Source organism: Pleurodeles waltl, chromosome 11, assembly GCF_031143425.1.
Source record: "Pleurodeles waltl isolate 20211129_DDA chromosome 11, aPleWal1.hap1.20221129, whole genome shotgun sequence".
NCBI classification, from domain to species: domain Eukaryota; kingdom Metazoa; phylum Chordata; class Amphibia; order Caudata; family Salamandridae; genus Pleurodeles; species Pleurodeles waltl.
The window spans coordinates 96,307,760-96,333,125 of NC_090450.1; the positions used below are offsets into that span (position 1 = coordinate 96,307,760).

Consider the following 25,366-nt stretch of genomic DNA (forward strand, 5'->3'; position numbering starts at 1 on the left):
ATCAGAAGCAACCTGTTATTTGACTTGGCAATGTATTTGACTTCATGAACCAGTCACATGGGTTTTTCGTTTTTGCTGTGGCCTGTAAAGTATCTAAACAATACTGAAAGTCAACCTACTTTTATTATAGTTTGTTTTAGCATTTAAACTGTGTTTTACCCACGACAGACCTTCGTGGATTTTTGTTTGAAGTCTGGCTTCATAGCGCAGGTGTCTGCTAACCTATCATTGCAAATATATTCACATGTACATAAGGGCTTTGCATCCACCCCAAAGGAACCATGCTTTCTCACTTTAATGTATCCTTTCCTTTCCATTGAAACACACGAGAGACTAGTTCTCGTCTAAAACACACACTTATTCATTATACATTCGATTTGTTATGTAAATTTGCATTATATATTTTTTTTTATAGTTTACTCCATGACTGGACTCGAGTGCTCCACACATTACAACATTGAAATTAGACTTTTTGGTTTTCTTAATGTTTGTTTTTTTTGCGAAGCATTGCACGAAATGACTGAAATCATGGCCGCAAGCCAAACCGGTGGGCAGTGACCTATGCTGGGCAGGATTTAAAGTTGGCTGATAATAGAAAGTTTTCAGGTTTCTGTCCGAAATGTAGATCCAGATTGCAACCCATTTGCATAATGTCCCCCATCTTACCCCTAACGTGGCTTTGGAATACCACCTGTGGCTTAAACTCCAAAGCTATCACTTTTCTGCCACCCAACAAACAGCCCACCCACGATTTACATTGTTCCACTGGGTTTGTGAAAACCCATCACTTTAATTTTAGAACTTTTTTCTGACTTTCACTTGCTTCACAAAGACTATGTAGTGCAATACCGGCAGCGCTTCCTCTTTGTTATCTGATGCGGTCCCCTATAGGCTGTATAGAACTGGGATGCCCCCAGTATGCCCCCGCCCCAACACCTGTTAAAGGTAAACCAACGAAGTCTGATTGTCTTTGGCATTGGGAGAATTTATTAAAATATTACTCATTTAATACACACTGTGTAAGATTAATTAAATCATATCATAACTTGTAAACAAAGGTAAAACGTATAACTTGAAAATCAAAATCATTACTCAATTATTGACACCCAACCAAGAATCCGGCAGTGTCCTGAACCCACCGTTGGACCACACAAGTGAACCGTACTTCATCCCTGGGTGGGGGGAGGGGGGGAGGAGAGGAGAGAGGAGGATAGGGGTGGGTCCAACACTGCACCGTACCTTGTCCCCGTGCTCCAGGTTACACCCCCACCCTAACACCAGTTTGCCATGGGGGTGCAACAGGGTGGTCAGGAGTGGGAGCCCGGTGCTCACCACAGTGATCTGGACACCCTAGACCCCAAGCTGGTGTGTACATCCGTCGGTTGGTGCAGGACTGCAGGATCCCACCTTTGTTGTTATCCAGAGTACCCTGCTTTGGGTACCCCTGAGTTGCCTGAGATGCGTTTAGTATCTCCTGTCACGCCATACTACACCCATTTTTAAAGCTTATATCTAAGGGATGGGAGGGCGGGAAAATGCAACGGTCCACGCCCAGGCGCCCGTGCCGCATCCACGGGAAAGGCTGAAGCCTACTTAGAGGGACGGGGAGGAGGTGTACTTAAATACCTCCCCAGGGATCTGGCTTGGGCTGGAAGTGACTCGCTTCCTGTGCATCCCCCGGATTTTTCTTTGACTGCTTTCGCCCCACCCATCTCGCGAGACGGGTGGGGCAGAAGTCGCCAGGCCAGCAACGCTGGGTCTGCGTACAGGGCTGGGGCCAAGGTGGCCCCGGGTCCTTAACACCGCTCCTCCCCAATTGGGGAGACGCTCTGTCATTTTTTAAAATTTGAATAAGAATTGGGTACAATAACGTAGGCAACTGTGAATGCTAATTCTTTTCACTTCTGTTGATTTTTAATGCCAATTGGTGACTCTTTTGTGGGGGTGGTAGGTAAATTATGATGTAGCTTCCCACCGTGCTCTATATTTTGAGCCCACACAGAATAGTATCACCAGTGTGCTATACATAGAGCAAAACCATGGAAATATGACAGTGTTAACTCTTTCCAGCAAAGGTAGAACATGTGAATTTAAGTAAGACAAATATGTCCAATTTACTTTTACTTTTTGCCCTACTACAGAGAACTTAAGTAGACAGAAATCTATTAAACATGTATAGAAAGGGGAAAAAGTGAAGCGTGTTTTTTTAATTTTTTTATTAAGCCATTAATATGTAGTTCTATCACTATCCCTGTATGTAACTATTGTAGGATTAACCACCTCTCGATGAAGACTATGGGTGAAGTGCCATCAATATTAAATTTACCTTACATCAATATGTCAAATGATGTGTCCAACGATAGGGCGTTCTGTTATCTAGATATGAACCCTGAGCTGCGTGGGGCTTGCTATGAAACAAGACATCAGCCATTGTTGCTGGTCCATTTCTCGGAAGACATGGTAGCCCCTAGGTCAACAAGTAGGTTCCTTTTGGGGGTGGGGTTATTTGGTCCTAAGTGTTTTGAACTTCTTCCTAGCTGATATGGGTGACTCACTGAAACAAGATGAGTGTTCTTCCATGCAATGGAATTTGACACTCCCAGCCCAGATGTCCGTTGAAGACGCAGGGAAAGAAGAAGAAAGCCTCTGGTATTCATGTGCCGATGGATATTCTTGTCATCAGGTTATAATGCAGATTAACACAATGTAATGCTAAATTGTATTGTCTGGCCAAAAGTGAATTATTACCAACTTTAATTATACTCTATTTACCAACCTTAGAAGATTGTAAAGCTGAGTTATGTAGCTTTATCTAGCCTAGATACAAAATCTTGACACTCCTATGGCTGCTTGTTTAAAAGGTGAGTGTTCAACTCGCTGAGATGCATGATCATAAAGATAAATGACCGACTTTGCAGGTATATTCTTAAAACATACAATGCACAAACCAATGACAGTATGGCAACATATGCGCGGTGATACGGAGTCCCAGCACTGTAGCATCACAAATAGAGGGTCAAGTGCAGCAGAAAACTTCTTTTTTTCTGTAAATTTCAATTTCTGATTCTGCTTAAATCCCCTTGTGGCTCCCCAGTCACCTCGGGACTGCGAATCTTAAGAGGAGACATTGAGCCACTGTGAATGGTGGACCACTTGCTTTATCTACTTCAGCTTCTTAGGTCTGGGGTATGCTTACCAAACAAAGTGGAATAGCACATAATCTTTAGATTAACAGCTAGAAAATGGAAGGGAATGCGTCCTCTGGCAGCTTATATCAAGAGCAATTCACAAAAAAGTGAGCCCAAGCTGATCCACGCCAGCTGTCTGCAAATTGCTTATATTGCTGTAGGCCTAAAGCAGATCTGTCTCAGCCACTGGAATAAACATGATCTCCGCTATCAAGATGTGACCATCTCTTCACTGGAGCAAATCTGGTTGGTGAAATCCAAACATGTCGGTTGATCGCACCTGTGAGATACTGCATTAGAGACAGACATATTAGTGTGTTCTGTTGATGTGCTTGAAGTAAAAAAAAGAACCTTGAAACCAGTTGACCTTGAAGGTTAACTTTTCCATGGTATATCTCCTCAATGAACCTTTCAGGAATAAATCAGTGATGCAGCATAATTGCTGATGCGATCGTGAGCCTTATGAATTATGGAACTGAAGACCAATCATTTGAAGGAAGGTATTGGATCGTGCATAGACCCAAGGAGGCAAGATGGCCATTAAAGAATATCACCGAGCCCCACATTGGAATCTGGATCACCTTGCGGGGGATTGCGAGAAGGTTGTCGTCTAGTTATCAGCACCCTTTGGCAGAGCTCACAGTGCTGTAAGTGAGCTGCTAGTTCACCCTTGGAAATCTCTCCCTTCAGAAATCCCTTCTTGTTCCAGTATTTCTATTATACATTCTGTAAAAGCCCACACATGGCCTCAAATGTTTCTTCCATATCCCTCACTCATGTTATGTTTAATCAAATGTTTAATATGTTTTTGTTTTTTTTTTACTTTTTTACTCATACACCAACAATATGTTCATTATTCTTACATAAATTGTCTGAAAAAGCAAACACGCCATTCACAATAATTACTGTTTTTGAGTCTGAACTCCGAAATGTCCCAGCAGAAGAACAAAGGAACTTCAGTTGTAACAAGTTTTAAATAAATAAATAATTATAACAAGAGTGTAATTACAACAGATAGATCATTTAAGTTCAGTAAAGACAACTCAAAAATCAAGGTTAATACAGTGTCATGAGTGCAAGAAATAGAAATTCAGAAGTAAGAGATGTTTAATATGGGGGGTGACTGATTTAATTGGAAGATGTGATTATTTATTCTGTTTAACCTTGCACTGTCCTCTTGACTCTCACCTTAATTGCTTTTGCCGGTTCAGGTTGGCAAATTAAGGATCGCGAATGCAAGTAGCCCATTGTGCCCTTATTTTAAGTGTCTATAATCTTATTTTTTATCAGTTCAGCAAACGTTGAACATTTAGGTAATTTTCTTAATTCATGTTCTATAAATTGTATTTGACCAACTTTTTGCTCTCCCGTTTACTTCAGATTAAAGAAACTAAAAAAAAAACAGTGATGCTAAAAGATAAAATATTCACTTCCGAAAAAGGCTCTTGTATAAATTCTGCAGTTACTCCAGGATGGTGGGAGAGAGAAATCGGTCGATTGATTATTTTATTTGCTACTGTGTTTGCTTAAACAAAGAAACTATTGCAGGCTAGGAGCTTGGTTAATACTCAACAGAGGCTCTGAAGCAGTGGCTGTCTGGAGCACGGCGCAGGGTTGATCCATCAATTTTCCTCCAAAGCTCCAGTGCTTGGTTGGAAAGACCTGGGAGAAGAGATAGAAGAGCGAGTCCTTAATGCAGAGCCTTGCGAAGGTCTTGTGAGGAAGGAGTTTACCCGAGGAGTCTTGCAGTTGTATCATTAAAGGAGGGCCCACAGCAGAAAGGGGCGGTGCTAAAGGAAGCCGGTGGACTGGCATATTCCAGGGATGATAATGTGTTGTTAGGGGTTACGTCTGAAGGTACCTTCATATGATGACCTGTTGCATCGCTGCCCTACCACCGCCCCAGATAATGCAGATGATTGACCTTCCTGGCTCACATACAAATCTTTAGAGTCAACCCGATCAACCAGGAAAATATTTTTCCATGTATACTCCATAATGGCAAAGACCGGATGGAACCCACTGAGTGCATCTACTAGTCGCGGTAAGGGGGGCGGGGGGGGTGGATAAATGCGTGTGGGAGATGTGCAGGAAAGAACAGGTTTCATCTTATTTGGCAAGAGTTTGAAGGACCAGCAAAATTATATGAAAGACTTCTTTAATATATATTTTATTCTTGTAAGCAGGGCACAGTATTTAAGGATGCATTGTAGTGCGTGTGGAGAATATGCATTAGTCACACACTGAACAAAGGACTGATATGGGAGTGAGGAGGAAATATGGAGTTTATCAAGGGTGGTATGTGGCAGCTTTTGCTTCACCCAATCACATTTGTCAATACTGTCCCCACCCCCCACTCCCATTACTTTTCATGATAGTCCCCTCAACAACTTGCTTTCATTAAAAAAACATATTTAATCGATTTGCTCTTCGTTTTATGGCTCTGTCCCACTATGCAATGTTCTGCTGTGTATTACGCACATTTCGGTCCAGTGCTGCATGACTACTGTTGCCTGCCTGCAGTGATGTTGGACCGAACTAAATTACTACTTTTTTATTTTTCGACTTGTTTTGGGGAGATTCTTCGTTGTACACTAAGCAGTCCTAGTCCAAATGTAAAACATTGCTGAGACACATATTCATGTTTATAGACATTAATTGTTAACAATTTCTCTAGTCCATTAGAAGTACTTTTCTATCGGTGTTCTCTTGAGGGGGTAGTGTTTAGACCATTTGAATCCGAGCCTAAATATATTTGAGCTTTGATTTATCTTTTCCAAGACTTAAGAAGGTAGAGTGGAGATTGTTACTGCCTAACACCTCTACAAAGCATATGTGTATCTATATGTATGAACATTTATTCACTGAAATACATAAGGTTGAGTTAGTTTTGGCTACAACACCTTTAAGTATGTTTTTTTTTAAAATCAAGTAAAAGTTACATTTTTGATTATGAAATCAATTGAAACACTAAAATTTGCAAGTTATGATTAGCCCCTCAATCCTGGACTCTCACGGCAGCCTTATAAACCATCTCTCACACCAAATGCTATGTTCATCACCTTCCGCTTGATGCGGCAGGTGGATTTAAAATGTCTTACTTACAGATGAGATTACCTATCATATTCCCCATAATCACGAAAAAATGTTGTGAAGTCACAAACATTGCATTCAGTGAGCTCACTTCAAGATGTGCTTGGCGATGGTGGGAATGTCCCCAACCAGCTGCAGTTTTTTGCAGTGATGATGAAGAGCATTGTAGATCCACTGATTAAACGAATATGCATCGGTGCCGGAAGAAAGCTTGAGAATACACACGTCTGGTGACCATTTAGTATGCAAAGCTATCCTGGACAGTGTTCACTCCCGGGTAAGCAAAGCATTCCATGCTGGATCCTCCCGAGACAACTGATCCAGCTGCTACCTTGATACACATCTGCCCCATTTCTTCATAGTAGAGCATTTGAGCCTCTATATTTACTGCTCTACACAAAAGGTCTGATAACTGCCCCATTAGTCATCTATCATGTCAGACTCTACAAAGCGTATGCAACAGTGTAATAAAGAAATAAAATCAACAAAGCCAGTAATTCTTTGATTATCGACTTTTTTTTTTTTTTTTTACTTTTTCCTGCGTGAAGTGAAAGAAATGATGCTGAGCATCAAACCAGATGAATTGCGAGCCCCATTAGCGCAGAACAAACCCTTGACCCTGATGAAGGCTCGGCTAAAGCACATTAGAGACGAAACCACAGCAGATTTACATTTGAAACCATTGTGTATGCATAGCTCCTGCAATGCAATGCCTAATCTTTAATTATTACCAAAGTAATTAGTGGTGGACTTGGTGGGTTATACGGGATTCCTCCATAAAAAAGGGTCATTTCCATCTGCCAGTAGTCATAGACTGGGCCTTTGCAGGAGTCCACACCATATACCTCACCATTTCCCTGATTTAAGGTACTGTTTCCTGAAATGTGGCCCTATAGAATATCGGATAATTATGAGTAGTTGCTCTGTGCCTCAGCGATCAATTGGTTATGTGTAGTGCTATATATATATATATATATATATATATATAATATCAAATTATACAGTGGTAAAATCAAAGTTTCCGTAGGGTACGATTATTCTGTTATCTGAGTTACTGATAATTCTGAGCCTTTCAGGGACCATGAGTTGTTAGGCGCTATATAAATGTAGTTAGTTGGTGGCACACGCTCTTGTTAGGTTTCCAGCTAACGCTCTCCCCAGAGGGTGTCCCGAGGACGAGCAGTGACAGGAGCTAAGTCGAGGCGGGTATATTGCACCTTTCACCTCAGTTTCCGAGGAGCCATCACAAAGTTCCGATAAGACAGTCACAATTCAAATGTCAACATGTTTCTGGGAAGGAAGTTAGTACGGTAAACCTCCGAGGGCTGCCAAGGAGCGCCGGTTCCAAGTGTCGAGCGAGACCCATTGTTCGAATGGGAAATGATGCGCGGCTTCAGTTAACAGTGAGGTTCAAAGACCGAGAAGAGGGGCCACGAAAAGGAGGGCGGGAAAGTAAAGAGACAAGCGGGCCGAAATCTAACACGTCTTCGACGAACACATGCCAAGGCAGCATTAGGGCTCTAAAGAGTGAAGTCAGAGTCCTAAAGGGAGGGCGGGAGAGGAGCATGGGGTTGTGTACCTGCGCCCACGTCATCACTCAGCAAACAGCGCGAAGCCTCCGGGAGAACTCAGTGTCTTCCAGGAGACAATGCAGAGATGAGCTCAGTTTGTCTAGCGAGAACACCGCTTCCCTGTGCCCGCCGCGGCATAATGGGCAGTTTATGAAGGACAAGTGATGAAATGATTGTTTTTAAGTCAAGCCATAAACGCACTTGAAAGAGAGAACACGCCCCCGTAGAATGCCCATAAAAGTTATTCATAGGTATTTGGATCTGTGTCGTAGGCTTCTGCTTTGTGCGGTGATAAAAGCTTGTACATTGACGCCATCTGCTGGAAGAACGGTGTATTGCACCCGTGGGAGGGATAGTCTTACATGTCTTTAGCCAATTGGACGGGCGCCTGTAATATCCCAAAACTGGTTACTTACTGCCTTGCGCCAAATTATGTGGGCTATGGGAGTGGCTTAGCTATGAATGGTTTAGCAGGCACAGTGGCACCGAGGCCCAGAGGCCTATAGGGGCGCACTGAATCCCGATTATCGGTGCATTTTACTATTCAACCAGTTACATGGGCCCTTTCCATGCTTGGTCTGGGACCCATTCCACCCTCGGTACGACACTAATAAGAGGTCGGACAAAAAAACGTACACTGACTAATATTTGAGAACATAGGCAAAAAACAGTATATTTTCATTGCTTTAGCTCTGGCTTGTGTGTTTATATTGTTATTTTATCCGTATTTGGTGATAGTTTCCTTTTTTATGTAGTGCTTATTTCGGTATCCACGCTTTTGCGTTTTCCTTATGCTATTATGACCTTTGGAATGGGACGGTTCTCGAAAGCTTCAAGTGGTTGGCTTCTGCTAGGCAGAAATAACATTTTATAATTTCGGTGTTATTTCTTCTGCACATTTCGGAGGCTTGTTTTCACCCGGTATTTTATTGCTGAGCCATCAACGTTTTTTGCATTCTCGTCTAATGTGCGTGTCTTTAAATGTACAGTTGTACTCCTAGGGGCTTAACGTTTCAATTCGGTGCGCCATTATTTGTAACAAAATAAAATCCTCTGATAAGACTATTTATTGTGTTTTTCTTTAAGTGACGTGCCAAATGATACTGAGATGGTGTGTTATGCTGAGATAATTTTTTGAGCCAGCGTTTTAGGTCGCAGCCTACTGGTTTGCCAAAGACATCTTGGGGACTTTCGGAAAGTTGACCTAGGAATGCATTCACCTCCTTGATTACCATTGGCCTTGTGGTTTGTGATTCACACTTTCTCGCCTTAGATTTGCTGGCTTTATTTGCTTTAGGTTCTCCAGGTTCAGTTTGTCCCTCCCATTGCCTTGTGTGGTTCCTGAACGATCTCGCTTTCTGTTAACAGGCCTTTGTCTTGTTCTCATCTGTTTGCTGTGCATTCAAAGCTCAAGGTCAAATGTCAAGTGCTGTTTTCCGAGGGCGCTGGTTCACTTTTCTTTCTCTGACTTCAAAGTTAGAGGATTGATGTGGCAATCTTGCTGGATACTGGGGGGTAAGAAAAAGGTTTTGGTCTCTCACAACAACATTTAAATGAACAGTGTACATATTTCAGAACATATCAGAACTAGTAGAACAAACAAATCATTTTTTTTTGTTATTTCTGAAGTGTGGTGGAAACAACTACTTTAATAGGATTCAAACAAATCATTACACTAGGTGATGCAATTTCCACACATCTTTTGTGCACTGTATAGTTTTATTAGTACAATTGTATGTCTGTGCAAATGTAATAGTCATTTCAATTGGAAATGACTTGGCTGTAATGACAGTGTGGTACCATACCATGAATTCTCCACTCTACACCACTGCACTCTACCCAGCACCACCCCACTCTGCCACTTCACTGTGTTCCTCTCTCCTGTACCACTCTACTGTATGCCAATGCACTCTTTGCCACTCTACACCACTGCACTCTAATCCCCTCCAGTCTAGGTCACACCAATCTACTCTGTGCATCTTCACTCTACACTGCTGTACTCTATGCCTCTCTGCAACACTGCACTGTTCACCACTGCACTCTGCCAGAACACTTTACTCTGTAACACTACTCTAGGCCCCTGAACTTTGCCAAACCATTATAACCCACTCTAATCTGCTCTGCCCCATTGCACTCTGCCACTGCACTGTACTTCACTTTACTCTTAGTTTACACCATTACACTCTATGCCACTCTACACAACTGCGCCGTACCCTGCACCACTCTACACAATTTCACTCTATTCTGAAACAGTATACACTATGCCACTGCACTCTACACCACTCTACTCTTAACCACTGTACTCTACACCAGTGCACTCTACACAAATGCACTCTCACTGCAGTCTACGCCGCAGCCCTCTGCTCTGCGTCACTGTACACTAACACCACTGCACTGTCACTCTACTCTGCAACACTGCATTCTGCCACACAATTCTATGCTACTCTACTCTGAACTACTCCATTCTATACCACTGCACGCTATACCACTCATCTCTACTCTACGCCATTGCATTCTGCCATTCGACTCTACTCTGTGCTACTGCCCTCTGCATCACTCAACTCTACGTCACTGCACAACACTCTTTGCCACCGCAATCTTTGCCTCTCTACGCCACTTAATTCTACAGTGAAGACTCCACACTATGCCACTCCAATACACAACACTCTCAGCCACTGTACTCTACAACACACTACTCCACTTTTCTCCATTCCACCCTGACAATCCACACCATTCTCCTCTATGCCACTAACTTTTAGCTGTGCTGAACAGCAGCCATGCTGGTGAACAACATGACTAAAACACAGTGGCAAAGCCACTTGATCTTGCATAGGCGAGACCTATTGGCTTTGCCAATGCTTGTTTCCTTTGCTATAAAATCAAGACAACAAACAAAACTCCAAGTTTAAAATGTGAACAAAACCAAAAGAGCTTTTTAGGTGTAATACTTGTGCTGTGAAGATTTCATTTTATTTTTAATATGTTTTGCTGTGCAATATATTATAGCCAGGGCAACTGGAATTAGGCAGCAGGGGAGGGCCAAATTATGTGGCAGGATTGAGTAACTTGTGCAGCAGGAAAAAGCCAAATTTAGCAGCCTAATGTGCCACATTATGTGATAGTATTACTTCTGTCTACGTATTGGTTGCAATTCATTAGCAACCTCTTTAGCACCCAAATATAGCAATAAACAACAGAAAGGTGACAAGTCCTCCTTTGCAAAGGGCGCTTCACTGCACAACAACACGTGTCACTTTGTGTTTAACTTTTGAACCGTTTGAGCTAGAAACATATGTTTTGTTAAAATCTGCAGATTATGCAGCAGATGGTGGCAGCGGGTGGCACATGCGTAAAATTTAATATTATTTGAAAAACGCTGTGGCCGTACAATATAACTCAGTGGCCCTGATTACGGCATTGCCAGGGTCAGTAGAATTAATGCATCAATGCAGGATGAAATTATGCAGCCTGGTTGACTAAACTGCGCTGTAGAAAAATATGTAGCATAACGCAGTGCACACTAAAATGATATATTTCCATTTTATCATTTTAATGCACATTTGCATTACGTGGGGGGAAGTTTGACCCCATGTTTACGGTTTAATGCAGCAATCCACATTGAAAAGTTGACCATGTTAAACTTTGCAAAGGGCCTGTGACTGCACAGCACCACATGGCACTTTGTTTAACCAATGTTAGCATCTTTTAAGTTTGAAACATTTTTTGTTGAAATCCAAAGATTATGCAGAAAATGGCTTAAGTGGAAAGTGGGGTAAACCTATAATTATGCTGAAAAAACAGTGGCTGCAGACTTGTCCAACTCCATTAGTCCTGAATATAATGCTGGACCTTCATCCCAAGGTCCTGCAGATCTGATGCCCTCTTTCTAGGATCTGTGCTGACATCATACACACTTTCAACATTACTACATGATGCTCCAAAAAGCATAGAATGTGTCTGTGCATCTTCACCTACAGACTCTAAAAGGTATCGAACTTTTTGCCCCTAGAGTACCTGCGATCGCATGTGTTGGGAAGGAGCTCTCTGGAGCCACAAAGCATTTTACAAAAATGAAGACAAAAAATAAAAGTCCCTAATTGTGCATGCCTTCTTTTATTGTTTCGATAATGCCGCCTCATTAAGGTTTTGATGCAACACCCACAAACCACTGGCTCATATTAGAAATTGATTGTCTCCTGAGAAGGCCAAGACAAATTTATTTGGGTGTGTCAGACCAACTGGGTTGGAATGTTTCACAGAAGGTGCTGTAAGCTTTTCATGGTTAGTCACAATGCTCTTGTGATTGGTTACGTGCATAACTGTTTGAAGGAAAAGTAACAAACAGTGTATTGTTCACACTAACTTCTGTGCTCAGTGTTATCAAATGTCAATTTTTCATGAAAAACGCCATCAGGCCCGACACTTATGGTTGATGTTTCAGATCAGATCAGGTGTTTGACTCCTGGGCGTCTCCAGTATCAACTGATGACAAAAAAATACTAGTTTTTAGGGTTGGCCTTTGAGGCAGCTTTAGCTCTCCAGACAAACATATATAGTTAAAAAAACAAACAAAAAAAAACTATACAGACTGAGAGGGGACTCTGGTCAATGAGCTTCATCCATTGGGCCGTTAAGCTGTCATTCACAATTTGCTTCCACCACTTGCTGCATAATGAATGGTTTAGTCCACTTTACCTACTGGCTTCCTGAACGTACAGTGACTATACAAAGTTTGTGCATATTGTTCACATGTGCATAAATGTTATTTCCTCTTCACTGCTAAAGCTGTTTCTAAGCCTGCTTCTTTGTATGTTAAAATTAAATGTTGTCTATTTATTTTACCTGCACTTGGGTGCCCAGTTAGATATTGATTTATTTCCCTTTTCCTTTTCAAAGTTACTTAAACAAAGTGTTTGCATGACACTGTAACATTGCAACTCCTTGCAATTTGAGCACCCTGTTTGGTGGCCATTTGTTCCTGTCTCCTTGGCAAATACTGCTTTACCATTAACATTCATAACATCAGAATGCATGTCACAACCGAAAGGATTGCAATTTGTAAAACACTAGTAAAGCAGCCACCTAATTCTGTGCTTTTAATTAAAAATGTTACTACAAGCAAATGGCATCAATGCTTAGGTGGCTGCATTTTTTTATTTATTTTATTTTTGTGCTGTATGCTTGCATTAAAAAAACAAAAACTAACCAATGCACTGGTGAGAACCAGACCTATCAAATTCGCCAATGCTTGTTTAATGAGTGGTTCTTATTCTTCATATCTGGGGACAGTGAGGCTCACAAGAATGTCTTTAAAACTCATGCAAGGGAATTTGAGGCATTGATGTGTACCGTACACGTTTTAAAGAAAGTTTCTGTGCTTTGGTCAACTTTTCTTATGGGTATCTCTGTGTACTGACTGCAGCCGGGTGTTGCTCGAGAATGTTCTGTGCTATTTGGTGTCTGTTAAAAGGTTTGGGATGAAATCACTGGCATCCAGATTGTCACACATGGATTATACGTCAGGTGCTAATCAATATTCAAGTACAAAGCACCCCCCAGTTCATGACTCATGGTTAAAAAAATTGTTTAATGTGTGTGCACCTTGATTTTGAGCTACATGATTTTTGCCATGTGACTCTGTCGCAGACTGCAGGCAGATGGCATAAATTTGAAAGTTCATGACATACCCACCATTTTGATGTTTGAAACTCTGAATGATGCAGTAATTGCATACCCACTAACTACCACATGCTGCAGATCACGGATGTGCAGATACCACACTAAATCCAATCAGTCAGGATTTATAAAGCACAGCCAATCACCCGTAGGGAATCCATGCGCTTGCAGGTCCCGGAGGCTTATTTGAACAGCCAGGTCTTGAGTGCCATTCAGAATTTCAGAATTGATGTGATAGTTTGGAGATGCCTGGGGAGGCTGCTCCAGGTTGTTGCTGCGAAGTAATGGCGCGTCCTCCACTCCTGCTTCAGTAGATGCAGGGAGTATGGGCAAGTGAAAGGAAGGCAGAGCGTAGTCTTCCAATGATTGGTGGAAGTTCAGGCGGTGGTTAATTTACTTGGGTCCTTTGTTGTGTAGAGCCTTGTGTGTGTGTGTGTGTGTGTGTGTGTGTTTGAAGCTTGAATTGACATCTCTCTTGTATGGGGAGCCAGTGAAGTTGCTTGAGGTGGGGTGTGATATAGGTTTGTTGGGGAACGCTGAGGTTGGGTGTGGCGTTCTGTATGGTCTGAAGTCTTTGTAGGAGGTGTGTGGCAATTCCAACGTAGAGTGAGTTGCTGTGGTTCAGTTTGCTGGTGATAAGGGCCTGTGTGAGGGCTTTTCGTGTGTAGGGGTAGCCATTTGAAGATCTTGCATAGCATGCGCAAAGTGAGGAAGCAGACTGAGGAGACTGCGTTGATGTTTGATTTCATGGGGAGCTTGTTGTCGAGGTTTCTGGTATGGTTGGAGGGAGTAGGTGTGTGGGTCCTGGGTCTGATGGCCACTAGCTGTCATTCCATGTGTTGCCGCTATTTCCAAAGATCAGTACTTCCGTCTTGTCTGAGTTCAGCTGCAGGTAGTTCTTCATCCAGTCAGAAATGCTTGTCCTGCATCTGTGGAGTGTTGGTTCTGGTGGTGGATGGGTTGTTGGTGAGGGAGAGGATGAGTTTGGTGTCGTCCGCGTAGGAAATTATGTTGAGACCGTGGGGTCCGACGATATTCGCCAGTGGGGTCATAAATGCGATGAAGAGCAATGGCCTGAGCCCTGGGGAACACCGCAGGAGATATGTGGGAGGTGGATCCTGTGGGTTCTTCTGGTGAGGAAGGAGGTGATCCATCTGAGCGTATCCCCTTGGATACTGATGTGGTGGAGTCTTTCGATCAGCATGTGGGGGGATACGGTGTCAAAGGTTGCATAGAGGTAGAGGAGGATCAAAACTGCTGTTTCTCCTCGGTCGAGGAGGTAGATTATCTCATGAGTTGTAATAAGGGCCTACGTGATGACCAGCAGAATGAGCGTCATCAGTACATGAGTGATGAATTTTTGTGAAGATGACACAAGTTGCAACACTGGTTCTTGTTGGTTTCCGGCTTTGGATATATGAATAGTGTTTACCAAGCATCAGTACAAATTTTAAATTGTGTGGTTGGGCCTGTTGGGATAGCGAAGACGGGTAAAGATGCAATGCATACATAATCACACAGTAAGCCTCCCATTCATTCATACAGGTGAGTGTCTTGGTGAATTCATGGAAATTGCATGACTAACTAAAGCTAAAGCTATATATCTCTTCTCACCATGCTTTGGCAGATGAAACATTCCCATTGTGTAGCTCCCAATGTTTGTAACACCATTCCTCTGGATTTACAAACTGTCCCAAACATGTTTAAAAAGGTAAACTTAGACTCCTGTTGGCCTCTTTTCTTGCTTACTCTTTGACAACTGTATTTGAACATGACAAGCATGTAGGCTACACTGATGTCAAATGTGAGTGTGGACAGCACATCACTTTAAAAAACAATGTTATCTTCCTGTATGCACACAGTTGACCTTTTAACAGGCTATGCCTATGTGCAAGTAATATACTAGTAAACAAAGTATACAAAATGGCAAGAGGCATCAGCCCTGCTTTGCAATGTATTTTGCCAGGAACTCCTGCCTGCATTTAATTTCACTAAAAGTTCTGTTTTCATTCAGGTATTCTACAGAGCTGTAGCCGATATTGAGCCCGGAGAGGAGCTGCTACTCTACATGAAGAGTGAAAATTTCCCACATGAAATTATGGCTCCAGATATTCACGGTTAGTGTTTTTAACCGGCTACCTTTCCTCATAACCAAACGTATCGCCATACAGACGTGAAGAACCACATTCATTTCAACTGTAGATAAAATCCCATGCAATAACACATTAGAAGTATTTTAGCAGTTTCAAGGTATAGTGATTCATTGTTAAATGAGTAGTAGTGGAGGAGTATGTCACACCTACTCATCAAAATCTTTATTTTTAGATCTGGAGTTGGTAAGGCAGGAGTATGTTACAGTAATTTGTTTGTGAATCAGGCCATTTGTCAATTCTGTGAGTAGAGTGGGACCTTTAATTCTGATTAAGCATTTTGGGGTCAAAGTCTATGTACAGTTCTTTCAAAACAAAAAATATATGACTTGGGGATAAAACAATTAGGGTTTGGAAAATAAATCTTATAAGCCAGAAGCAATAATGAAAAACAATATGGCAGACTAAGAAAAACTGAAAGTAAGTAGATTTATATTTTTGTAGTTGTTACACCCTCACCTGAGATGTTCATGAGTAAATAACAATGTTGTAGACTGGTTAGGAGTCAATATCCGGATTGTTCACCCACCAAGGGTATCTCACTAATTTTGCAGACCATGTGAGCAAAACTCGAGTTTACGGGAGTGTCTTGGAACTATGAGATGGGCACATACACTATTATTGCTACCTATACATTTACAATTTTGTTATGTTTGCCTCTTCCACCCTCAGACTCGTCTCTATAAGCTGCTCCCGTGGATACATATGCGGTTTTTCCCTCCCTAACCTCCATCAGGCTTCCTGTTCCTTCCAGTATGTCAATAAAATATAGTTACCACCTTTCCGCTCTCTCTCCTCAGCGTTCTTTAGCTAGGTCAATAGTTGCTACCAATTCCATTGTTTTTCTCAGTTATGCGTGCTACAACACAGAGATACCCAAATGAATCAGTAATATATTAATGCCCCAATCTAAGATGTACTTAAAGTGTTGCAGCAGAAGTGTCAGTCATGTACCAGAATGGCAAGATCCATGCAAATTTTCAAGGTATCAACCTAAAATATGTGCACTGACCCAAAATATGACTTGTGCACACAGTGGTTATCCTAAAAATCTGATCGGTCATTCTTGGACCTATACTGAACAAACCTTTGCAGCATTGTGTAGCTCAACATCTGTTCTAATCCACAAACTCACTATTCTCTTACAGAAGAGCGGCAGTATCGGTGCGTGGAGTGTGATGAGTTATTCGAGTCCAAAGCTGAACTCGTGGATCATCAGAAGTTTTCCTGCATGATGCCTCACTCTGCTTTTTCTATGGTCGATGATAGCTTTGAAGAAAAGCTGGACGATGAAAGCGACCTCCTCGATATGCACGACGGCCAAGAGTGCAAAGAGTGTGATCAAGTGTTCCCAGATCAACAAAGGTTGGGATGGCTCTGAGCTGGACATTTACTAATTAAAAGCCTCACCTACTTATAGTTTTGTAGTATTTTATTTTGAATTTAGTTTTTTTTCCAAGGCCTTGAACATCTACTTTACAACATTTTTCTTTATTTGAAGATTTAACTGAAAAAAATCATTATTAAAATAATAATGACTAGGCACATATGACAATAAATTGTGACCAGCTGTAAATGTTCCCAAACATTGTGACGAGGTACTTGGTGAGAGGAGTAATTTCTAGCTTGATGATTAGTATTTAAAGGCTTTAATTATAATTTGCTGGCAATTTAAACTCTGAAGAGTTGGATTTGGTTTTTGAACGGCTCTTACAAGTAAACAATGAGGTGAAGACCAGTTCATCGATACATTCTTGAGACCTTTGCCAAATTTTATAAAGACATATTTTACACATTTACAGGATGAAAGTGAACAGAAGCTTCCCAAATGTAAAATTGTTATGTATAAAATGACTAGGCGAGTGAGTATTGAATCTTATTGAGACTAGGGTACTGGATTCTGTCAGTGACTTTTACATTAGTTCACTGAAAGGTTGAAAGCATGCTTTCATTGACAGATAACTGCATCAATCAGTGCCTTAGTTTTTTTCCCCCAACTATCCCTATAATTCTTTTTACAACCATTTATTTATTTATTTATTTATTTAGCTTCAGATAGTCTCCTTTACTGTATGCTTTTATTTTTATTTTTTATCACAGGTGTAGGTATTTCCGAGTTATACTATATCAATATTCATGCAGCTAATAGTGTCTCAGGGGTAGGAGTCCAAACTAAAGCTGTGTTTGACCAAGCTTTTCCACTACTGAGCTAGAAAGTAAGGAATCCATACCCATTGCTGGATCCAAAAATATAACAGGAGTGAGGTTCTGTCTCTCCTTTTTGAAAGAATGGGCATGTGCACAAATACTCCCACTCAGACACACTTGCCCACTATAAGAGAATCTATATCCTATGCTAATGGGTTTCTCTGTTCCTTTGTTATGTCTTGTAAATGGATGGGATTGCTGACTCACTACAGCAGCTTCAGTGTCCTAACCAAGGAACATGATTTGTTCACAGCCTGGAGAAGCACATGCTGTCACACACGGAAGAGAGGGAGTACAAGTGCGACCAGTGCCCAAAAGCCTTCAACTGGAAGTCCAACTTGATTCGCCATCAGATGTCTCATGACAGTGGAAAGCACTATGAATGTGAAAACTGTGCAAAGGTAAAGTCAATTTACCATCTGTAGACCCTCAACCAGTGCTTTTTCCATGAGATTCAGCCTCTGGGTTTTTGGTGCATTTGTGTTAGGATACGGGGCAGTAGCCCCTGGAAAGCTTGCTCAGAAGTCCAACCACGTCTCGCCACTGGATGGCCATGAGTCCCAAATAAAAAATGGTGTCTGTGCCTCGGTGAGGTAATGTTAAGGAAATTATGCCATAACACAAGTGTGATGGTGTGGTTGAACCAAAGTGACTTCAGGAAGTCAAGACTTGTTTCGTTAACTGCAGAAGTGTGCTTTGCAGCTTGACTGATGGCAAAGGAGCAAAGTCAGAGATATTTAATTGGCCTCTTAATGCTTTATATTTTATGTCAGACAGCTAGTTGTGATTGTTGATCAGCCCTGTGGAGTTTTTTTTTGGGTATGGGCATTGATCTTTTGACTGGCGCGAATAAATGGTCGATGTGGTTATGAGGTGATGGTATACCTTACAACACTGTTTCGGAGGGGGAAAGAACGTGCAACCTCCAAATTAACAAGTAAGTCAGTCACGTCATGTGGCATCCATCCAGGGTTCTGCAGTTAGGGGGCCCGCCTTATGGCCCACCACCAAGTATTGGGTTCAGGGGTGGCTCCTTCGCAATGGCAAAGGAGCGTCACTCCCTTGGCTAAGCCAGGAGCTGAAAGACAAAACGATATTTAATTATCGTTTCACCTTTCAGCTGCTGGCTTGGCCTGTAGTATGTTCAGGGAGAGGCAGGATGGGCCACATGAGGTGTGGGAGGCGGGTTAAGGAGAGTGTGCACCTAAGTGCACGTGTGTTCGACTGTCCATCTCAGGCTGGCCAAACACACATGCGCCCTTAGGTTTCTCCAGCGGGCTGGGGAAACTGCACAGACCCCGGGGTTGTGTCTGTGTGGCAATCCAAGCTGCTCCCACCAATCCTCGCGCTGCTTTCATGCAATGTTTTGCATGAAAGCGGCGCCCGGATTGCTGGGGAGCCTGTGCCGGTGTCCCAGTGAATGCTGGGACACCAGAAGAAGAGGTGCAACAAGTGAGGTGGCAGGAGATGGTGCGTTGGACGATAGGTAAGGTTTTTTTATTTTCATTTTATAATTTTTTTGCACAGCCATGATCAGGCATTGCGTGGCAGATTCTGAGTGGCAGGATAAAGCTCATTTGCCTTCTCATCAGTGCTGAACATTACCTGCCTGTATTCTTAATGATGATGTGTACCAACGCTTGGTTGTGGGTTATGGGCAGTGGTGTTACTACAGTGGATTTTATGTTTGGATTTGAAAAAAAAATGCCTTTATTCCATGCTCATTTGAGATGTATTGTGTTCAGACTGTCCCTATTTTTACTATTTTCAGTTATGTCGTTCAGAAGCTACTACTTACATGGACTTTTCATGCTGTTGGTCCTTTGGTGTCTGTTGCAAGTGGTTGGTTTGACCACTAAAGTGGTCTCCACTGGTGTTAATGTACTTCTCCCCTTTCACCTGGCATATTTGTGTGTGTTATGTGTTGATATGTGGGTAGCACCAGTGGAGGGGAGAATTTACCAGCGAAAGTGAGAGAGGATCTTGATCGTCTACCAAACTCGTGTGTGGAAAATGTGAGGGTGTTATGAGTTTTCCAGATGTGTTCTGATTTGTAATTTACACTAACTTTGTGTTTACTCTGTGAATCTGCATGTTTTTAGTGGTCACAATAAGGGAGAATGGGGTCGCTCTAGCAAGCTTTCTCCAAACTAACGTGGATTTGCAGAGTCATGGGGTTGTGCTGCACCCACCTCTAAAGAGTTTATGTATGTGAGCGAGTCTCATCAGTCTATGGTAGTGACTGCTTTATGGGGACCATTTTCAAAACGTCTCAGAAATGGATCTTGTGGATGATGTGCGTGGGATCTCGAGCATCAGGAGGACCTATTTGCCCAGGGAGAGAGCGATGCAGGGGAAAGATGTTGTCTTGAGGGCAGTTCTGAGGTGGATGGGATATACCAACATTGTTTTGTTTTAGCCATCAGTTAGGTAAAAAATGCCAACGTTTGAAAAGTGTGCAAATCCTGTAAATCCCTGCACTAGAACTTTAGGGTAGATGTTTCAGTAGATTCTGAACTGGGGGTTGGGATGCCATGTTCTTTATTTTCAGAATTAGAAAATTTTCTCCAAGATTTTGCTTTTTTCTCTGAACAGAAATATATTTTTTTGTCACAAATCAAATAGTGGCTTGTGAAATTTGTTTTTGAAGGAGTACCTACTGCTTGAAAAATATACTCACAATGTGCACTTATTTAATTTCAGTAGAAAATGGTGCAAATTCTGTAGTTTTGTTCTCAAAGGGGTTATTTATATTGGTCCAGGTGAAGATGCACCAATAGTAGATAAATATTAAAATTGCCAGCATTAAAATATGACTCTGAATGTTCTTACGCTGTTCACTGTATTGACTAATCTGTACTCATTTCCTAGCAGGTTTTCACGGACCCCAGCAACCTACAGAGGCATATTCGCTCTCAACACGTTGGCGCTCGTGCTCATGCTTGCCCGGAATGTGGCAAAACGTTTGCCACCTCATCTGGTCTTAAGCAGCATAAGCACATTCATAGCAGTGTCAAGCCCTTCATATGTAAGTTTCTACTGAATGTAACAGAGTGTCCACCAAAAATTCATTTTGTGTTTGCATAATGTATTAAGTGTTGTACTGTGGTCCCAACATAAGCTACTGTTGTAAATAAATTGGTATAGTCATCACTCACAATAAAAGAGGGGGGGGGGTGTTTGACAAATTATACATATTGGAAGATATTTACTATATTAACGAAAACTTCAAAGTATTTCGGAGGCCCAAGTAATACTGCAAATGTTTGCATATTTTTAAATGAATATCTGATAAATTAAGAAAAATATAAATTTGGCACCATCCTGCAGAGAATCCTACTATCGCTATTTTATTGAATATGCACCTGGACCAAAAAGTACCTGGCCCATTCAAACTCTTTAAGCGTCAAACAGCTAGACTGTCATGCATGGGATGAACACGGATCACAACTGTCAGTGTGACATTTTCGGACGTTGCCTCACTTTTTTGGGAAAATCTGTCACAGGTGCGGGAATAAATGACAATTCATTGTGCATTTTGTCAAATTGCCTTTGATTGGCCACAACTCCCTGCATGACAGTGCCGCTCTGGGTTTAGATCAGTGGTTCCCATCCTTTGGTCCGAGAATTCCTGGGGGTCCGTGAAGCCTCCTCAGGGGTTCCGCGACTGCTTAGTAAATTAAATATCATTAACAGGTTAGGTCCCCAGCTTTCAGTAATGATCCAGTGGTAGCCCCCAGATTCCAATAAATATTCAGTGGGGGTCCCCGGGTTCCAGTAATGATAAAGTGAGGGGTCCACAGAAGTCAAAAGGTTACTGACCACTGGTTTAGATAATCTCTTCAGGGCTAGGGTGTTATAAGTAATGAGATTTCTCCTGTTACCATGACAGTAGCCACATATGGTATCACTTTCGGTGTGTGGTGGCATGCTAATTCAGTAGGGGCAAGACATTCACTGTCAAAAAGGAAATTCTTTAAAGGTAGGGCAGCTGCCAGCAGGAGCTGTGTGTAGTTTCTAAACTTTAACTCCTTGCATGGCATAAATGTGCATCCTATGGTGCTTTATGCTATTCTAGGAAACATGTTTTACTAACCTTTAAATATATAACCTCTAATTGGGCGAATTGAGATGCATGTGCTTGCAGTTGAAACGAATATTAAGAGTGTTAAGGACTAAAAAAAAACTACTGATGCTTTGTCGTTGGGGATTGTAATCAGGAACCACAATGCTCTTGAAATGAAAACAGCTGTAAAGTGTTTTTTTTTGTTGGTTCTTTTTTGCTGTTTTTTTTTTTTAAGGATTTCGGTCATCTCATGAACCGCTGCTGTTCTTAAAACTCGAGGAAACTAACGAACCATTCGCAGTGTTAAACTTTCTCAAATGGCTTCTTCTAACATGGTATGATGGGCAGAAACCATGGAGCAATTATGACTAATAGCCATGTAATTGCAGTGCTGGAGAATTGAAAGATCATGTGTCAAGCTATGCGTTTTTTTCACGTGGGGTTGATATCTGTTTTTCAACAAAAGCCCACACACAACGATTTCACCTACTGGCCTGTTTATGGCAACTGTCTCTTGTTACAGCAGGGCCTGAGCTAGAGAGAGACTTAGCAGCCCAAAAGTAATCGCTCACTGTCTTAGCGAATTCTCTAGGTTTAAAAAAAAAAAATGGAAACCACATGCTGCAATAGGCTGAACACATTCAAAATGGTGCCTAATCTGTTTAATAAGTTTAAAATATGCAGACCTAACTGCCAGCTTCTTCCCCAGTTCTTAGAAAATGACTACACTGAAGACCCTAAGTGATGGATGAATTAGTGCACCTGGGGTTTTGTGGTCCGTGGTGGTCACGTGAAAGACTTCGCGCTAAGGTGGCAAGCTGTTGGCGGGCTACCATTATTATTATTTTTTTTTTATGTGCAGGAAATGACGTTTGAGATATTTTTATTATCACCTACTTCAGTGGAACACAGTGATTGGCTAGTGACATCACTCTATGGGATGGCTGGCTTATGGTCAATATGTTGCTGTACCAAATACCCTGAAATGATGTTAATTTCCCAGAATAATTACATTCATATATTGTCAATGACTTCTTACTTAGGGTTTTTAAAAATCAACTTTAAATTGGATTGCACTTTGAGTTTTAATATTTTTTTTCTTTTCACTGCAGGAACGCATACAATTTGTTTGATAGTACCAACTTAGATCCCAACAGAGCCCTGGCCAGTACTCAATGCTCCGTTCTTTCTTGATACATAACTCCAAACACAGGGCAGTGTTTTTGCATGATTGCTGATTACTGGTTATTTATTTATTTTTAATTCCAAGGAAAAGGATCTAAACGTCCTACCTGGATGATGTTCAGATAAATTAATAAAATAGAGGATTGATCAATACAGTATGATGTGTACATATTTCTTCAAAGTGCCAGCAAAGAAAAAAAAAAATAAGGCCAAAAGAAGCCTAGAGTGCAATTCGTTTTAAGGTTGATTTGATTTGTCTGCAAGTGATTGCTTAGACTTCAGCAAGCGGCTGAATGTGTTGCAGCTGAATTCCAGAGAACTTGGCCCTGTGGCGAATTTGAAAAAAGTCTAGGAAGTGCCTGAGTATGCAGTAAACATGGCCTCAGCAGTAGATTGTAAACTGCGGTTAGGGTTTTTATAAAGACATAAGTCACCTTTTTGCTTGCCTTAGCGTGCTAAAGGGATGAAAGAAATGTTGAATAAGGAGAACTGAGAAGGTTAGAATCCAGTTGGGTAGACGGTACACAGTATCCGACATACTTAGTCTCAACTCCTGTAAGTTTTTGAAAGAGTTCATATGAAGGAGAGCATGAGCGTCTCCATTTTCCAGAGGTTTTCTGAATTCATTGCGATTGGTTTCTGATCTGAAAAAAAGGTTAAGGGTGTTCCATACCTTTATATTTGCATATCATATATTCAAAATTTGATCGCTTCTTAAGGGGAAAAAACAACCTTGATGATCATGAGAAAATTCTCAACATAGATAATAACTACTATCGTCTTTCAAATGGTATTCGATAATTTCAGCCTCTGGTCACAAACTTTCAGGTAGAAAGTAAGAAAGATGTATGAATTGTACGTGCACACCTATAATTTGTATAGATAGCTGACCTTCTTTCATTGTATTTCCTGGAATGGTCAAAGAGAATAGCCAGTGCTTCTATTCACACCCTAAATTCTGAGTTTTCTTCAGTGCATCGTGGAAATCTATACAAATGAAACATTTAGTGCCTGCTCCTCAGCCAAAGGACCTCATAGTAATTATCCCTGTGGAAGGTTGTCCACCTGCATTTTGCAGATTTGTGCATTCACATCAACTTTTTAAAAAACTTTCTCTGCAAGGAAAATATGTTCACTGTAGAAACCGGGAAACCACTTTTCCCGTTTTCCTTAAGAAATACAGATGTTTTCCTTTGCTGCTCCCCAGAAACATTCCTGCCCCTGCCGTTTGCATGTGTTTCAAGGCCTGGAAATCATATACACACGGTTTCAAGTTTTTTTTTTTTTTTTTTTTTTTTTTTTTTTTCTTTCTATTTTGAATGTATTGTGTATGCAGATGTGTTTTTGTGATGTTAACAAATTACAGTAATGATAACATGAGCAAGAGTGATGTTGATGAGTACAGCAGTAACTGTCCAGACCTTGTCAATTGCACCACCCCTGTGCAATCTTTCACCTGGCTTGATTCAGCCTTTGCATCCACCAGTTGGCCCAAAATATATCCCTTTTACACTGGTCATTCAGTACAAATGTCTTCATTGCACTGATAATCACTGCAAATGTCTCTGCAGAATTGCCTGTCTCTAACTGTAAACTTTTCCAGAAAAGTGGAAAGCTAAATTTGCTTGTTCTGACCCAATATATAGAAGGTCAGTGTTTTTTGTCTTGGCTGTAATATTTCTCTTTGAATTTATGTATTTCACAGGCGTTCATACTAATAATAACACAGTAGATGCTCCTACAAGACCCCACGGTAAATAAACACAGGCACACTTGTTTAGTGCTTTTTTTTAAGCAGTTTGATGTCAGTGTAAACCCTTCAGATGGGACAGCACATTAGTGGCGAGGCTTCCCAAGGACAGAGCTTCCAAGTGCAGGAAGATGAGTAGAAGCACTGGTGTGAGTGGAAGGATGTGATTGTGGTTCATGGGAACCAACAATGCAGGATGGGAATACATTCAATTCGGCTTCCTTCACAGGCTTAAAATAGAGCCATTGTACAGTTTTGCCAGCTCTTCTGAAATCATGAGAAAAGATTGTTGAACATGTCTAAGTACACAATGCACATTGTTCGGTAGCTTTCATGTGTGAATTCATTTCAAATGAATTGTTTCTCAAACATCCATATTTATTTATTAGAGAATTGATAGGGAAGTTTTTCTAGTGTTTTCACATATTTGCAAGCGAGCTAGGCTCACTGCTATACCACCGACCAAAATATCACATATC

The 25,366-nt window shown here is 41.4% G+C and overlaps 1 protein-coding gene across 5 annotated transcripts in view; it reads left to right on the forward strand.

The window, feature by feature from the left end:
- The window catches only part of MECOM (MDS1 and EVI1 complex locus), a 1,802,619-nt gene that overhangs the window by 1,714,290 nt on the left and 62,963 nt on the right, over window positions 1-25,366 (forward strand). For 4 of the 5 annotated variants that reach the window (XM_069213204.1, XM_069213206.1, XM_069213208.1 and 1 more), the window contains 4 exons: window positions 15,543-15,645; window positions 16,827-17,043; window positions 18,140-18,287; window positions 20,758-20,914. In XM_069213204.1, the coding sequence (XP_069069305.1) occupies window positions 15,543-15,645; window positions 16,827-17,043; window positions 18,140-18,287; window positions 20,758-20,914 (625 nt within the window). The remainder of the gene's footprint in view (window positions 1-15,542; window positions 15,646-16,826; window positions 17,044-18,139; window positions 18,288-20,757; window positions 20,915-25,366) is intronic. The other variant, XM_069213205.1, reaches the window with a different exon arrangement.